Source organism: Botryllus schlosseri, chromosome 2 (assembly GCF_051294905.1).
Source record: "Botryllus schlosseri isolate E-star chromosome 2, Bs_hap1, whole genome shotgun sequence".
NCBI classification, from domain to species: Eukaryota; Metazoa; Chordata; class Ascidiacea; order Stolidobranchia; family Styelidae; genus Botryllus; species Botryllus schlosseri.
In genome coordinates, this window is record NC_137237.1 from 3,300,791 (window position 1) to 3,319,475 (window position 18,685).

Here is an 18,685-nt window from a genome sequence, read left to right on the forward strand (position 1 = left end):
ACATCTGACCAATGGTTCTTAAACTTTTTAGTTTGTGGGCCTTGAAATTTCAAAACGAAGTTAGCGGACCGGTTAACTTTCAAAATCAATATTAACCCAAAACGTAATTACGACAAATGTTTGTCTCTTGAAGGCACACATTGGATATTTGCTGCTCCCTTTTTGATATGTGCTTTCATTGAACATTCTGCGAGGTGAAGTTCTGCTAAAACTTACTATACCTTGATTTCGATTGTTCGGCTTAGTTTGAAAGAACCGTGACCTTGCTGTGCGTTAGATGCTATTGCACTGGCAAATTTCCTTGAATTGTACCGTCAAAATATAACGGATTTTGTTCACAAGAGTGTGATAGAAGTCTTGCGGCATTGCGACTTACGCCAAGTCAACAGTGGTCCGTGTAGGCTCTATATTGAGACACGATGCAGAAAAATAGGTTCGAAATGAGTATAACATTTGCAATTTGATTTCTATAATTAGCGGAAAACCAGCCAAAGTCTTGCATTTTGCAATTGTTGAATAAACTTGTAATGTATAATGACGGACTGGCACTAAAGTTGACACCGAGCGGCAGTTGAGAATCGCTGCTCTATAGACACGCTACATAAGGGTTTCACTACTTGTAGTCGTGTTACCGTATTATTGATAGGCTACTGTGAAGCAGACTTGGATAACTATATAATTCAAGTTGTCTAATTAGTTAAATTAAAGAAAAATGAGGGTATTCGAATTCTAATCTAATTTGTGAAATGTTTCTATGCTAGGGTTACCATATTTTTGTTTCACAAATTCCGGACGCTCTTCAGCGCCCACTAGCGGATTTCAAAATGAGATGTGAGCGCATTGTCGATCAATATGACGTCACACCAGCAACGCTTTGTCTATCGACTAGAGGTGGTCGCGATCTGGTTCAGGAGTATGTGGTTGTGTATTGTATGTTGTAACCTGGGCCGTAGCCACATATTGCAGCCCCATCCCACCCAAATAAACACTGGTCTTGGGCCCATCGTAGGGTATTCGATGCAACTTCTGGGGGTTTGCTATATGCATCTGGTCGTTAAATAATTTGAATGAATTGTGTCAATAATATTGGCTCTTCCATATATTACTGTATAATTTTAATGCTCTCTCTGTCCACATAATCAGAGTCAGCGGTAGAATAGAGCTGATGTAGGATGATGACTTCGAAAATGCAAGGAGCGTAATTGTACATCGTTTAGTCATGTTCATGTCACGCCGATAAGATTATTTATCAGCCTAATGCGGGTGTGCACGTCACCACTGAGCTATATAAACACCGCACATCCGGTGTTTTCCAACCTTTTATGGTCGCGAATCCATTTCCAATTTGAAAATGTGCCGTGGCCCAGCTCACAATTTGATGAGCTGACGGCACATTTGCCCAGACTTACTCAGAGCCAATTTTGGAAGCTTATTACGTTCAACATCTTCGCGAACCCCAGAATAAAGGCAAACTACCCCCAGGTTTAGAACCAACATCTTTGAATAAAGCATCCAAACGACCTAGAACGACGACTCTATGAATACCGCTATATTGTAATTGCGATTACAATTAGACTTCTTTTTGTAAATTAATGTTATTTTTTATTTATTTTTTGATCGCACTTTTTGCGATGGCGGTAGTACCCATATTAAAACCAATATATATGATACTAAATCGCGCGCAGCGCGAAGAAAAATTTCATGTAGCAGAAATCTGCCCAAAAATAGTCTTGTTTAGGTTGATTTACGAAAAAAAGATATGAGCTTACTTCAAGCCTTCAAAATTCCGGACATTTAGGCATATTTTAGAAATTCCTCCCGGACGCAGTTTTAACAGTGAAATCCCGGACATGTCCGGGAAATTCCGGGCGTATGGCAACCCTATTCTATGCTCTCATTTTAATTTTATTCTCATTTCTGGTTTTCCAAAAACAATACCACAGGAGAACTGACTAGTGCTCATGAGAATGAACTCAGGTTTGATATGAACTGAACTTAATTTTTGTTGTGTTTCTTTTGCGAACTTGGTAATTCTAATTCTGATATAATTTTGGGAAAGGTGTAGCTATAATTCTAATTCTAATCTATTTTGGAAAAGCTCGATGATTTCCAGATGTCCAACTCTGCTGTGAAGTGATTCCTGGAGCATGTTTGACAATACTCCGAAATAAAATTATGTACGTTGCATATAAGACTTCGACCATCTGTCATCCGTCTTCCGCCAGCAGTTTAATGCGATTCGACCTCCCAGTTTATGGTTCAACGGCAATGATGACAACCTCAAGCGTGAGCTTTCAGCTTTGTCTCAATCATAACAAAGGCGTCTGCGATGCGAAACGTTAAACCGATTTACGAGCGTGGCTCCGGAATAGGATTCTATTAGGAGGGCAATCAGAATATATTCACTGTTCAGTTCATGTAGTCAGCTCCTTTGTTCTACATCGACTTTAGTTATCATTTAAACTAGCATCACAGTGAAAGCCAAAGATGCATGCGCTGCGTGTATAATCCCGTCCAGCATTAGATTGATTGCAGCCTATCTCGTAAACAGTATGACTAGCGTATTATATGTAACAGTGACTTCAGAGCAGCTAGCGTAATCTTCAGTAGCCCACACTGTAAACAGAAATAGTTTGTCACGATGGCTTCCACGATAGCCTAGGGTGCGAATCAGGTAGACGCCACTTTCTGGTACCGGTACAAAAGTTTGTTATCATTACATTATGCCGGCGGCCTGAATTGTCCCATATGCTATGATGTGAATTCAGTGAATAAACACATTTTCTACACATGGACGTTGTACAGTACACATTGTACACATTGTACTGCGCAGTGTACCAAGCAAATGAAATTCTGCCACAATCACGGTGGTACAGTCCCTGTAGTATATTAGCGTAAGAAGTGCAATGACCGGTGACCGTGTTATTTTTATTACACTCCGGAGCCATAACCATCGAGTCTATAGCATAACTACACCTCCGACTTAAAACTCGTGAAATATATCGCGGCGATGGAGTCGTTGAATTTATTAGCCGCCGTAAACTGATTTACAAGCGCATTGACGGCGTCGGCTGAGAAACGGAAACAGAGGCATTAGTGAGAGTAAGGATTACTCGTGATTTTTTACTCGATAACAATAAAACTTTTATCGCTCCAATGTATACAAACGCGACTGTAATAATAACGAGTGTAGAAGATATCTTACTCTGAAAATTGACATGAAAACGGCTGATCAGGAGTGGAGTAAGTTTATACTATAATTAGTTTGTAGAGCCTATTCAGCATTTCGCATTTTAGGTCGGTCTATAACTCGAAACTTGTAGAATTAATCGGTAAGCCGAAGACAAGGCGCGTTACAGTCGTCAGTTGGATGTGTGGTTGTACTCCATTCCCAACGCCAAGTTGCTTTTTGTTCTATACTGCTGCAGACTCGGTGCTCTCGTCTTAATGAGACAGAGCCAAGTAATATTACATCGAAGAGATTCTCGGAGGTAGAGAACTGCAGTCTACAATTGAACACTAACAGTGAACAATGATACCTTCACCTGACACTCGTGAGGGTTGGTCGTCGTCATTTAGTTTCGAGAGTGAGCAGCGTAGTGACGTAGTGACGTAATTAGCAACAATCTCGAGCTATACATGTTTCATTCCTGATATGTAGAATACCCTTTAATTAAAAAAAATTGAACGTATTCGAACTATTCCTAATCATGAGTACTGAAAACTACAAGCACAGTAAAATGTTTCAAGCGACTGTTAAGAACCAAAGGTTTGAGCGACTAACAGGAAATAGGCTACAGGACAGTCAACGAAATGTAATCAAACGATTAGGCTACTTAGAGCTGACTCAGGATAATAAAACGTAATTGGTAAGGCGCCAGCGATAAGGATGATACCGATACGGTCCGTAAAATTAAAATAAATGCAAAAGGAAAGAACCTCCTGATAACTAAGAATTACAATATTGTGGTTGGCATTTACATTATCACTTGCTCGGAAACTGTTAGATTGGATTTGATGAACATTAGGGTGCGAAAAGTTTCTGGCCAAAGTAAATTTGGCCAAGATTGGAGGTAAGATTGGGATAACATATCTACAAATGCGTGATCAAGTTTGATGAAGCCTTAGTTGGAAACTTGAATTTTATTTTTTGCTTTTGATGCAAAAGCCTCGGTACTGGTCAGAGATTAAAAAAAAACTTTGACCGTGGTGTAGGAAATGGTTCAGCACAGGTTTCAGAAGAGTTAATTTGCTGTTCATCCATTTTTGAAATATTAAGATTTAGTTTAGCCCACTGGTTCCCTAACTTTTTTAGGCACGCCCCCATTTATGACAGTGAATATTTCGCGCCCCCTTATCGTCGTAGCACACAATGAAACCATAAAATTAGCAATCCTTATATATGGTTTGATGGTATGGAAGGTTATGACTGTTGAGTGTTGATGAGAGAATTCTCCAATACGAAATTCAGACTATACACCGAGCAATAACCATAAAACGGAGATGAATCGGCTTCACTGGAGCGTCGCGCCCCGTTCAGATGCTTTCACGCCACCCAAGGGGTCACGCCCCCAGTTTGAGAACCACTGGTTTAGCCTATATTGTACTTCACGGAGTTTTCTGTTGGCACTGAAGTATGGGAACAGTATAGCGTGACTGAATTATCTAGTTATAACGCAGCACGCATAGAACACCGATGTAAATAGGCTAATTATTACATGTGGTGACTGTTTGCTAAGGCCTTAAGGCCCCTCGTCGTCATCCTGGTTCGTACCGGATTTTTACTGGTGCGACGAATAAATGATTGATTAAATTATTATTTTATGTTGTGATTGTCAGGTTTCCATGAAAATGTAATTGAGATTGTAATGAAGCAAAATTTTGATCAAATTACAATTACAATTACACAAAATAGAAATGCTTTAATTACAATTACAATTACAATTACATGAAAAAATGTAATTAATTACATTCAGCTCAATTACAAATTACAATTGATCCAACTCTGATCGTGATATGCCAAATATCCATAACCCCATTTTCACATGGCGTTCCTTCAAAGCAAAATTGACTTACCGTTGGTTCTATAGTTCTTTGATTGGGAGTTTTCGCAGTACGCTTGAGAAGAACGTTGGTTCTTCTTCTATCGTACAGCATTGAGTTTGAATTATTGTGCACGAATTACCAGTCGCGTATGATGGATTGTCGGATTCGATTAAATAGGAATGTTCTTATTCCGTTTGTTGGTATTGTTGTAAATTGAAACGATTGAATATGTACATCGATCAATTACGGCGCTTCACGAGAAGTCGTTACATTTGATCGATGGCCGATCATGGGCAGTAATTGGGCACGCCGGGTAAACAATCAATCCGTAACCGCGGGGAAACCAGCTTGAATGCAGTCCGACATATTTTTATCGGCATATGATGAAATTGCGATCATTCTGGTGGTACCATGCAGTGAGAAGCGTGTGATGTTGTTTTACCCTATCGACGTTTCCTGATCTATTGCAGTTACGAGATTAGGCATAGGCGTTAAATTCGTCTTCCTACTGATCCTGTTTTGACATATAAAGTACCTAGTAGTGCATACAAAGATATAAAAAGTTAATCCATGCGAAGAAATAAGCTAATGATGCGTATCACGCAAACGTTCTTCAACTATAGAGATTGTAGTCTCTATACTTCAACGCAGGGTCGTTAATGAAGCGTTAGATTCGACTATTTCAATTCAGGGACGGGTAGTTCGTCTGTGAGATTTCCTAGTATTAATTACGACTAAAGAAGATGTATCGATCGCTGGGATTCAATCAAACTTGAAAACAAGTAGATAATTCTAGTGGTTTAATTAGAGCGAAATACCGGTAACTTTATTCTAATCTAATTCGCGAAGTGTCTCTATGCTCTGATTTTAATTCTAGTCTAATTGTTCGTTTTTCTGAAAATGCTACAGAACTGTGCGGTGCAAAACGAGCCAAGCTTGGTGTACAGAAATTTTCCATTCTCGGGCTTTAGTGACTGAACTATGATTTTATTAACTTTATTTACTTGCGTTTCTTCCTAATTATGAATTCAATTGAATTTCCAAGATTTTTATCGTATTCTGGGATTCTATTTTTTTTTTTAGAATTTGGGAAAGCTAAAAATATTCTAGCTGGCCAGCACTGGATTCAACATCAGATTATTGGCCTATGGACAGCAAGTCAATGTCATTGATTCGCATTCCCATATGGATCAATCGCAGTGTGATCTATCGCTGACATGTCCGTATTTCTTCGATTGCAAACTAAGTTTCCAATGTAATTTGGTCGACACCTGTACGGTTTTCCTTTCCCACGAGATATATCGAACACACCCGCGTTCCTCCGTATGCGAAGGTTCGTTTAGACTTTACTGGATCGCCAAAATCTCCCGATGCGACGAAGCGAAAATTCATGCAGCATAGTTTGAAATTGGGATTGCTCTTCAGTGATTCGCGTCGACTATTGATAATGCGTAATTGGGTGGAAATATTTGCCATTGCCGATGAAGATATTTTGCACACAAATAGGAAAGACCGCATCTAAAGAATTTTCGAACTCTCTTGTTGCCATCACAACAAACCCAATTATAGATAAATACGGAATTCAACAGAGATTCCCTAAAGTGCAGTCTAAATGAGCATAAACACAATGACTATAGGTAGACTTGAATGCGCTTGGCAGAACAAGGCCATTATCATAATGCTCAAATTATTATTACGTTGGCCAACAAAATGAAGGAAAAATAACAGAACATCTAGTAGTTGTTTTCTGGGTTTTTGAGCTTGCTGATTACGAATGTGCAATTAGTTTTACCAGGTTGACTCTAGCTTTGAAGATACTTGTACCCCTAAATAATCCTGAATTACTGTACTTACCACTTAAATATTTCACATAGTAAGAAGTAAATCGTAGCGTATTTTCTACTTTTATACTGCACGTACTTGGATAATTATTACTTCATTGGTCAATATGTCCATTGGTCAATATGTCGAGAGTCGAGTATGTCAGACCTCAGACGCATACAGTAGTATGTCATTGCGAATCGTCTAAATTGCTACATTTGACTCTTGGGGCCGAATGCCATTTATTCAGAATTGTTTACCGAAAAAGTTGGTTGGAGTCTAAGAAACGTATATGTAATCTATAAATTTGATAGTGATAGTGTTCTGTTGGTCTGTGTCGTGGTAGCAGTGTGATATCGATTGCATGTTTGAATATGCCGAGAGAAAGATTTTTCACTTTCAGGTTGTCACGTTGTCTGGTTTAAACTGCATCCGAAACGATTAGCCTTCGACCATCTTTTGGTAACACATATTGTACGAATTGTAGCTTGACGCAATCTTCGCGATGGCTCTATTGAAATTTCCTTTCATGCCTTTGCTGTCTGCGGTTTTCCGATTCATAATTTTAGGTGGATGTGATGACTTGAGCATACTCAATGTTCATTTTGTACCAACGTGATATCTACCGTAACTCAGAGAACTCATTCCAACATTGGCAGATGATGGCCCATATAAGCAGGGCGGGGCAAAATCGAGTACAAGAGTGATTCGATTCCGAATCACGTATCATGCTTCGAGTCGAGTCGAGTATCACTCGTTATGACGTCATAACATAATGTAATATGTCAGATTTCACATATGTACCCTGCATGCAGTCACAAAGAATATAATGCCTGTTATAGATCACATTAAAGATACTTTTGGTATTTTTTCGACCATACCGATTTCATTGCACTTTGTGACAATGCTGCTGTGGGATGATCATGACTTCGGAGATGTGTTATTTTCTGTATGCTGCGATACGGCCAATCAAGGTTTCTAGGCTTCCACAGTAGTAATAGCGTTGAAACTACCATTCTCGTTGATAAATTAACTTTCGGTGGCGAGCAGCGTATAATTTCAATACTCGAAAAAAATTGTCTTTCACTACTCGATTGGAATCATTAAAACTAATGCTCGATTCAAATTCGAGTACTCGGATCATTGTGCCCAGCCCTCCCCATAAGTCGGTTATCAAAAAGATTCGAGATGAAATATCACTTTGCCTGCACCCACTGATGGAGTTGGCATATAATTTTTCTGTCATATTGACAGAATTTAGGATTTAATCTGGGTGATCTGGGAAGGGGCCGAACGCGAGTCTGCAGGATATAAATTGGCAACCAGCCTTTGTATTCGCATTGATTTATGTATAGAGTACTGTTTGAGACGTTTATTGCTGATTTTCGGACTTGGCAAAATATAGACTACGCCGTTTCAATAGGCTCTAAATCAGGGGTGTCAAACTCGAATTGCGTCGGGGGCCGGACTCAAACCTTCAGATCACTCGCGGGCCGTACCGGTCAAACGATTCCAAAATGTTAAAATGATATACAGCAGTGCGACCACATATATTTAAATCATATTTGGTAACTGTCGTACAACTGTTTCGCATTGGCGTTCTCGTTTCTGTGAAAAACTATTCTTAATTCATTTATCCGCCACAGTCTGAATTCAGTGCGCTAGTGCACTTTTTTGCCTTCTCGGTGACTATAGAGTGAAATTACAACATCGCTATAGGATGATTACAATGAGGCCTATCCATTCCACATACCTGGCATTTGTTTTCTTAAGGTAAATGGATTATTTAATTGAACTATTTCTTACGAAAAATCTCATCATTTGATAGAAATACGCCGGATACCACACGGATTTCTCAATCTATTCAAAATTGCTTCGCGGGCCGTATGTTTTACACCCCTGCTCTAAATCTAAATAGGGTAATATTTCTTGATCGAACATACTTGCATACAAAGACTCTAGTTCGCCCGCATATGGCGGAAATGGTTGTTATCTTTATTTGCCTATGTTCGACCCTCATAAACCCGCGCGATGCTTAGGACGAAGCCTTGAATATGAAGCAGAATTAGCAATTAGAATATTCTCGAGAACATAATGAATCCACATTAGCGGTGAGTGACTGATGTGCTATATCGACAAAGGGATAGTTTACGTATCCGACATTACCCAAATCGTAAGGTTGATAGCTCGTAACAAAATCATAATTAATATAAACACGGTCACAGTAGGTTTCACAACAATGGTGCGCGACAATAGACGGGATGTCGCGTGGTTGAAACAGCAAGTGAATGTTATTGTAACGAGTCCCGGTGGAATACGCGCAAGTGACTTTTCCTTAGACTTAAAATCAATTGCCCATAACATTGAATATACTCATCCGCCGGGCATACCATAGATAGTATATGGTCCTTTCGATTTTGGTGATAAGTCCACCGCGTGTATCAACTTAGTTCAGGCATATCAGCTTTAATCTTAACTGGGATACAAACAACGTAATTTGCCCGCAAATGCCCCCAGTACCTTCCCAACGGCCCGAGTATTTACAATCTTTCCGCAAGTCTATATTGTAGTAGGAGATACGTAATAACATTACCATTGACCATACGACAGAGGTATGCCGTGCGGTGTGGAATCTTCTTGACAGACAGGCAGATATAAATAAGGATATAAAAATCCGCAGGTCGCGCACGTGATTTCTAGTATAGTTACATTGGAAGACTTATCAATAAAATTAGGTGCCGGAATATACACAACAGTAAGAAAAACCCGGAACAAACTCGCGTGAGATGCTACAAATCATTTTTGGGTAATCCTATTTGAGCGAAAAATATCGAGACGGCAGATTTCGTGTTGTCGGGAGAGGTTGTTGACGCTTTCTTTTATGTGCATAGGAGTTGCCTTTTATCAAAATACGCCAACCAAGTCTGCGCCCACACATGGTATTCGACGTTCGTGTACCATCTAAAATAGTACAGTAAGCTATCTTCGCCCCGATTATTCGAAATATCATGCCGGTGACGACATATTTTGTGATACGATTATGGATATATGATATTCTCGCCAATTCCCTACTAGTTGCTGACGAATATCTTCGGGTTCATTTCAATACGAATATAACAAACGCTTCTATATTGAAGTTCTGTACCGACAAGAAGCTCTTCAAATCTCTCAAGGTTTTTAACCGAATTTTCTTTGAAATATTCCAATGCCAAGTCAAAAGATGCATATCTTTATTGTTTTGTCTCAATTTTAGCTCACTTGAGTTCAGCTCAATCGTACGCAAGACTATAAGCAGGCCGTGTTATTTTTGGCATTTCAGGAGCCAGATGCCAAAACTGCCAAAAATAAAAATTTGAAAATGCCAAAAATAAGCAATTTTTGGCATATGCCAAAAATAACACGGCCTGCCAAATAGTGTATTTCGTTCATGGTGTTGTGTTAACAGGACCTCGTTACAAGCGAGAAGAGCGTTTGTGAAAGGCAGGTTTCTTAATCTGGGTCCAGCCCACCCATTAGGGGGGAAAGCATGGTGTCCTAAATGGTGTGGGCACAGCGAGATTGAACGGCTGACTGCATTTGGTTTACGTCATACTTTCCATTTGTCGAAAGGCAATTTTACAACCATTTTTGACCGGCTTGTCGGGCACTAAATTTGATAAAACGGGTATCAATGAGAAGCTGCCGCAGTACTGATTATTAAAATCTAAATTATATTCTGCTCATGGAACTGGAATCCCCAAAATCAACCACAATTTTTGCATTGTGATCCAGTTGAACATTGTGACGCAACAAACTGTCTGGCTATTTCTGAGCTGCATAGTCTCGTTTTGCCAGACAGTCTTGTTGCGTCAATGTTCTTAAACAAGCCAACTTTCCCAGGACTCTTCCATGCGAGTTGGTAATATTAAAGCCACCTGAAGTGACAAAAGTCCTCCGAAAATATATCGGTAGACTGAAGGGGAAATGATAGTCGGGCTACTAAATAGAATGTGTTAAGAGACAACACAGGAAACTCCTGGAAAAGGATCGGGAAGAAAATTCTTTCCGCGATAAGATCGATGGCACTGGCGAAGTGATCTCTTTTCATGATGCATGGAAGCCGGTTCGGCCCTCCAAAGATTTTGAAGCTCTGAAAACCTTTTGTGGATGACTGGCAACATTCTTTCCCTCAACGGCTACTGTTGAAGCCGATATTTCCCAGATTCGCTGGGCGAGAAAAGAATTCAGGAGAAACTTAGCTGACCTGAGTTTGGAAGCACTGTTACAGTGCAAACTATTTAAGTCTATTCAACAGCTGTAACAATCAGCTGTTGAGCGTGTTTGTTAGGCTTTTCTTTCTTTTTTTTTTGCTTATTGGCACCGATTCCGATGGATACTGCACATTTTGTGGTTTCGTTTGATATTATTACCCTATGCAATCGTTAGTTTTTTTCTTCTTCTTATCGTTTGTTGGCACTGATTATACGTGGATGCTGCACATTTTGTGGTGTCTTTTGACAAACTAGCCCAAATAAAGCGTTTTTGTGACTAATTCGAGGCTGAAACTATCTATTTAGAGGACGATGCCAAAACTGCCAAAAATAAAAATCGAAAAATGCCAAAAATAAGTTATTTTTGGCAGTTTTGGCATATGCCAAAAATAACACGGCCTGACTATAAGGTATATCTGAAAGCAATTTCGCGGGTCACACATTTAAAATTGAAATCTTCGCGGACCTCATGTTGCTCAAACGCACGCCTCTGCTATAGTGTATTTTATAATATATTTACAATTCTCGGGGATATAATATTGTTCTATGGTTCTTTAAACTTGTCAATCGTAAAACAGATCGATAGATTCGTAATTTCTTCGTCCTGGACTTGGTATAAATATTTTTCGTCTGACACTCATGTCTCACATCTTCAATGGCAAATAGGATTGATGTGACCAGATTCGGTAACACGCTACGCCTCCTCCGGGATGTCCGAGACATTTACTCAGCTGCCAAAAGTCAGAGTACAATACCATATTGCAAAAACGAGATTTGACTCTATTGTCGAGAGTCAGCTCATGGGAATTTTGAGCATGAACCCGCATTGTAATCGTCACCGCGCCATAACGCTGACTGAATCCCTATGGCGTTAGTCAGCCTGAATGATGCTGTCCGTAATTGTGATTACATGGATTTTGTATTTTGACGAACAGGCTGTGTTTCTGTTACAGGAGCATTTTAGATGTATAATAAAGCGAATGCGTAAATTTAAAACTCTCAATACTCTCTGTGCAGTTCTTTCGTCATAATAGTGGATAGTTAGAAGAGTGCGATTGACAGAAACGTTCGCTCATGGATCATCAAGTAAGCAAATTTTGCATAATATGATTGTCTTTGTTTGCCTCGCATTCTCGGCCTATTTCCCTCTTTGCGAGGGTGCGATTGTTATTGCAACGAGTCCCAAACTGTGTGCCACCACAAATTCTCAGGTGTTTCTCTAATCTGTTGGTAATTTCGTAAGATAACTGTAAGTGTATACCTACTATTTCAAATAAGGCGTGCAGACAAGCATATGCGACTTCTTAAAAGCGCGCAATCAACTCATAAACATACATGTTCGCTACGGTTGTATGTGTTCGCATGAACATTGAACAAGCATGTCTATTGCGTTGAAAAAAGTGTGCCACAACGTCACAAGCTTTAAAAGTTTGGGAACCACTTATGAAGATGACTTTACCACTGTATATACTGTGTATACGCCTCTTAATTCGACAATGTGTTTCTGTGTTCTCCTCGAGTATCAGTAGGCTAGGACCTTTCTCCATTCACATAAGGTGTTTTACTTCAACCTTGAACCGGCGATAATATTCTTATGCAGGGAATCTTTACTCTTTGCTATTTACAGATTGCATCTACGCTGTGGTTATCACCGAATATGTGCGTGCTTAGCGCATTGCCTACGATTCCGATGCATCCCGCACAGATTCGTCCACACCAGTACTCCACGCCTCAATTGTTGGACCATTCATTTCTTACAGGTAATGTAGTTATACATTAGCTATGAGGTTTTCACGACGTATCTTTTCTGTGATTGCCAACTTCAGACGAGACAATGACTAATTAGGACCGTGACATTTACAATATATATGATTTTATGCGGGTCAAGCCATGCACTTGCAACCAGTTTTCATAAATTTCGTCAATGCCTAGTAAACCGACGAAATGAAAATTGCAGCCGAAGTGGCATTGTAAATCCGAAATTACCAAAATGAGGTTGGTGGTACCATAAACCAGCACCACAATTCACCAGCACTACTGAAACCTCGGTTTGACAGAACGTAGAATATACAGGGAACACCCATATACATATAAAATGGGTTACTCTTAGCTCAGTAGGCCTTTATCTCACAAAATAAAGAGAGAGAGAGAGAATTTATCATTGCAAACAATATAAAGAATTATTAGATGGAATTAAATAAATAAATAATATAATTCAAATTTGACATGATACAGAACAGATTGATTGAATGTAGTACGCGAATTATGTTCCATAAAATGATTGTGATATAAATGGATATTAGTGGATATACACGCTTGTTGTATGTCTATAATCCTATAGCTAGAATTTCCCAGCATTTAGAAATGTAATATGGTATGGTTGATGGTTAGGCATTGCTGTTGTGATTCTAGAATTCATCAACCCCTTTTACATCTAGTCTAGTCCTATAAGTCGTGGAAGACAATTATCATTTATTTATTGATTATTTTTTCAGTTCCTACGAATAACATTGTTCACAACGCGCAAATACTTCATCACCCTCACATGATATCTTCACCGCAGGTAAGAAAAGACTAATCCATTTTGTGTATGCTACATTATACTGCGATTCCATTGAGACATGGTCTACAACATTATGGATACCCTTGGGAGTGTGAACCATGCGTAATTCCATGACATCATGTCTGCTGTTGTTATTTGCCGTAGTGGCATTCTAGAAATGAAAATGAACTCACTTCTGCCATCATGTGTTAGGCGCTGGCTATAAGCTTACACGATCGATATTTCAATTGTTATGGCGTGAGTTCGAATCGAACTAATCTCGTATCTCGCCTATTTTAAAAAATGGAGGCATAGCTGGTCAAAGTAGTCAGCGTTGCTACTCAAGTAGTGTTGGAAATAACGCTGTGGATTTCTAATCAATTACAAGTAGAAGTAGCGATCTATAAGACGTGTCAAAACTACTTCAAGTGGAAGTAGAACTGAATATACTCAAAAGCACCCAAGTACTTAGTTTCTGATATATTCGTAACCATCTTGTTTTCATTCATTACTTAACAACAATATAATCGTAATATCGATTGAATTGCTTATTGTTTTTGATTAGGGACTAGCAAAAGTGAATACTTGAATGATTCGACTCTTGATAAAGTACCACTACTTATTATGACGTCATAGCAGTATGAATGATGTGGAAAGTTCGAATATGGTCCTTTTATTCGACTACAAATAATACAAAGCAAGTTCTACATCACACTGAAGATAAGTTGGTTTCTGGTTTTTCTACCATACTCATTTCATTGCACTTTGTGTCAATGCTTTGGGTCGATCACGATTTCACGGATATGTCATTTCCACTAACGTGCGTATAGCTGCTGTGATGCGACCGCTCGAGGTTTACAGCCTTCTAAGGTGGATAATAGTATCGAAACTATAATTCTCGTTGATAATTCAAATCTTGATGGCACGGAGAATATAATTTCAGTGCGCACTCGATTCGATCATTAGAATTTATACTCGATACGGATTTTTAGTACTCGAAACATTGTTCCTAGCCATATCGTTGATTTTTCTCGTACAGAACATCGTTCACGTTCCGTTGGAAAACTTACTCGTTCCGCCCGCCTCTACTGATGCCACAATAGACCTGCAGTCACCCGCTATTGGCGTACACAGTTTCACTGCAGTACAGGCTGAACCTCAGACCTCTCCTCCTCGGGTAAGACAGTAGCACGCGCGGTCGGAATAGCCTCTGTATCACTGCATCACTATTTGCAGTGTCCAATTGTCGTTTTAGTTAGTAGCATAGATAAATCCTGCAACTTTGAAACTAGGGTTAGGGTTAGGGTCCCCATCACCGAATCTACGCTTTGAGGCTACTTACTTGCGGACTTCTCAGGTATTTTCACTTTCATACTTGGATTATCCTTAACATGCCATGGGAATTGTTACTTCTACTTGCAATTGAGTGCAAATTTATGTAGTTGCATCTATGTATACTTGATCAGTAACGCTGAGCATTTTGGCAACATCTGAAGTTTCAACGTGAATGGTCTTGTGAATGGATGGCATGAAGTGTCTTTTTTATCAACGTTGACCAACGAATATGATGACATGAATCCGAAATGCAATTTTATACTTATAATAAGCATCTAAATTTCCCCCACCTATATATCACACACTTGCAGGTCGTATCTTCATCTGAAGCATCAACGCCGGTCCCTTCCATGAACAGCGCGAGTAAAGTATTAAAAAAGAGACGAATTTCACCTTCAGCAAAAAGGCGAAGTAGGTCGGTATATTTACGATTGTGCTGTCAATACATCGTTGTAAATTGGTGGAAGTTTTTATTGCGGCTTACATGTAATGTGTAGTGTGCACGCCAGTTGCTTGGAGACGTGCGCGTTGCGTCTGGGATGCAGATAACGTACTTTTCACGGCTCCCTAATAATTACTTATTGCGTATGTGATGTCTAATCTCGGTCGGATAGAATTCAGCGTTCTTGTTACACGTTGTACAATCAGCACACCGCATTTCAGATTGAGGTTGATAGCCTTTCTTGAACAGAAGAAGAAGCAGCAAGATGAACTCGGTGATTCGACGCCGGAAAAGTAAATGTATGTATATATCAAAATACGAGTCGCTTTTGATCTGAGGTCTCAAAAACGCGGCATAAGAAATATGTCATACTATGCTACACAATAGGGTGGTCCAAAAATAACTTTATTTCCCGGATGCCGGGGATTGACTGATTAAATTGTCACGTTGCCTTAAAAAACGCTCCACACCAAGTTTGGCTTAATTCCAACCGGTATAAGCCGCCGCAGAGCCAATTAAAATTTGTGAAGTTATTATAAAAAATTAAAATAAAAAAGTTTCCAATTTTACTGTCAACCCAATGAAATTGTCGAGTTGTTTACAAAAACGATGCAAAACAAATTTGACGCAATTCCAACCGGTGGAAGCGAAGTTATATGAATTTTTCATTCACAATTCTGCGAATTCCCACGGACAATGCTATTTTTGCGTATCCATAATTTTCAACTGCAATAACTTCGCTTGTACCGGTTAAAAGTGATCATAAATTGTTATACATCGTTCTTTTAGGCAACTTAAAACAAAATTTATAATAAATTTAAAAGTTCCAAGTGGCTCTGCGGCGGCTTCTAATTTTTAGAATTGCCCCAAATTTTGTTGGCAGCATTTTTGAGGCAGTCTAACGAAATTTAATCAGTGAATCCACGGAATCCGAAAGAATAAGTTATTTTTGAACAACCCTACACATTTGTGAACATGACGCAGGCAAAGTGCAATGAAATAGGCATGGTCGACATAATACCGATATCGTAATTGTGATTAAAACTGAAATTATATTCTTTGTGGTAGCATAAATGGTACATGTTTGGGCTTTCCGCATCTTTCATACTTAGTAAGACGTCACTGATAAGTGATTCTCAACCTCTTTGTCTTCGTGGACCCCCTTTGAATCGTCATGGACCACGCGGACCCCCCAAGTTTGAGTTCAAATTTAGCTCAATTATCCTTCAACCGCAATCTGTCTTAAGCAAATATGAATTGTAGGCTATATTGATAAACAGTAACAAAATGAATTTTCTTGAAAGTAACATCATACTATTTATGTGGAAATTGGGAGGACTTCTATTATTATTATCTCAAAGCGAACTATGTAGCTGCATTTCTTGAATACGCGTTCGTGCCTTTCCAATCCACGCTGTCGATTTGATATTAACGAGTGCCGAAAATCCATTTTCACAAAGACACCTGATGGCCAATGTAATAATAACACGTAACGCTTCCGACGACATCTTTGGGAATGTACTCGACATATATGGCACGAAAATTGAGAAACAAAACATTAACGTCGAACCTAGTTCTTCCCATATAGCAGCTCATTTTGAAGTTAATCTGGAATAGTGGTTATGTATATCGCAGGAGAAAAAGGATTTTTGCTAACAAATTTGTTCCAAAACCAAAACAAAACATCCCTCAACAACAATATGTTTGCATCAGTAGCCTATTGACAGTAGAATATTTCATCTCAGACGACCATTCTGTTTATGTGAGTGCTGAAGTTTTAGCAGTTATGAAGCGAAAATGCCACCTGATTTCTCTAATTAAAAAAATACAAATTAGGTTATAAAACGTAATACAAATTAGGTTATCAACAATTTTACAAATTCGCAGGTTTCGCATACCACCTGACAATGCGTCTCGTACCACCGGTTGAGAACCAGTGAATTATGCAATTCAATATGTACGTTTGAACTTTTCGCAATTTCAGGAAAGTCCTAGTTGCGAAGTCATGAAGCCAACAGGTCGCATTCAAGTCGAGCGGTATCACCAACGTCACGACGAAGCGTTATGATGGATATGCAGCGCATTCGCTAGTGGGCGAAAGCGGGCAGACGTTCGCCGCCAAAATACGAAGACGTTGCGTCTCATGTGCAGAAACTATTCTACCTTACTCGAATACTAATTAAAAGCGTGCATAGAGCCGTGTGCAGACGATGCTACATATATACTCTTTACAAGTCACAATGGTGACTGTATGACATCCATCCGACTAAGGATATAATATATTCAACTGCAGTAAATTTAATTGTCTGTGTTCGAATATTTGGATACCCTTTTTGGACATAAGCTCGCCCTCGACCAGCCAAAAAGTTTAAAAAACACATACATTAACGCTGAAGATTTGCTTTTTCCCCGAAGTCTGTTATATTGCTTCAAATACGTGAACGGAACTTAACAGCGATGAAGCACTGACTGCATGGGATGCTTTAGTCCTTGTGTGGCTGACCACTACGTATGCATGACTGTGTTTTTCAGTAGTGCAAACATCCTAACAGCACTACCACGACCTGCATCGTATCGATATATATATAGATATAAATAGATGTTTTGGTACATTCTAACTTCCAGAAATCTGTTTTTTACATCGTTACTATTTGATATCGGTTTTATGCACTTGTCGATGATCAAGAACTCCTTTATAATGAAATATTGACGCATGTCTTGCTTTATCTTGTGTTGAGTTCCTCATGCTGTACGTTCTAGAGCAGGGGTTCTTAACCTGGGGGGCGCGCCCCCCTCGGGGGGGGGGTGAAACATCTGAAGGGGGCGCGAAGAAGCGGTCACCTGAAAAAAATTTACGCGCTCGGCGTGATTTACCTACAATGCAGGCGTGTTTCTCTCTATATCAGTGGTTCCCAAACGGTGGGAAATTCCCCCAAGTGGGGAATTCAATGGTTTCTCGTGGGGAATAGACGCATTTGTTCAAAATTATATAACTGACAGTCTACATATTAACGGAGACACATGCACAATTACCGTTACCAGTTACCTGCTCTGGAATGTATTTATCGAAAATTATATTGCGTGTTGTTCACAAAACCTCATTTTAACTCTGGATGGCCAATCATGGCGCCACAAACGCATCCAGCACGACTAGTTTGACGTGAAATAATGCTTTCGGGAAATTTTGAGCGTTACTGTTATCGGTTAGCAATACGTTTTGTGTTGCAGTTATAGGCGATTGTCTTGCGT

General features: G+C 39.4%; 1 protein-coding gene across 3 annotated transcripts; it reads left to right on the top strand.

The window, feature by feature from the left end:
* Positions 1 to 3,698: 3,698 nt before the first annotated feature.
* On the top strand, positions 3,699 to 18,140 carry LOC145433028 (uncharacterized). Of its 3 annotated transcripts, XM_080309907.1 has the most exons (8): positions 3,699 to 7,329; positions 12,135 to 12,203; positions 12,745 to 12,877; positions 13,613 to 13,680; positions 14,699 to 14,836; positions 15,306 to 15,409; positions 15,658 to 15,729; positions 17,421 to 18,140. In XM_080309907.1, the coding sequence occupies exons 2-8, from the start codon at positions 12,192 to 12,194 to the stop codon at positions 17,443 to 17,445; spliced, it is 552 nt and encodes a 183-aa protein (XP_080166033.1). In that variant the 5' UTR covers positions 3,699 to 7,329; positions 12,135 to 12,191; the 3' UTR covers positions 17,446 to 18,140. The 3 variants fall into 3 exon arrangements, with proteins under 3 accessions (XP_080166033.1, XP_080166035.1, XP_080166034.1); XM_080309909.1 differs by lacking the exon at positions 3,699 to 7,329 and having other exon boundaries at positions 10,164 to 12,203; positions 15,658 to 15,739; XM_080309908.1 differs by lacking the exon at positions 3,699 to 7,329 and having other exon boundaries at positions 10,165 to 12,203; positions 15,658 to 15,735.
* Positions 18,141 to 18,685: the final 545 nt, after the last annotated feature.

What these genes read in the sequence shown, in the direction of transcription:
- LOC145433028 (XM_080309907.1), top strand. An exon ending in ACATGATATCTTCACCGCAG is followed by an intron (nt 13,681 to 14,698) that starts GTAAGAAAAGAC and finishes TTTCTCGTACAG; the next exon opens with AACATCGTTCACGTTCCGTT. An exon ending in GGTGATTCGACGCCGGAAAA is followed by an intron (nt 15,730 to 17,420) that starts GTAAATGTATGT and finishes TCGCAATTTCAG; the next exon opens with GAAAGTCCTAGTTGCGAAGT.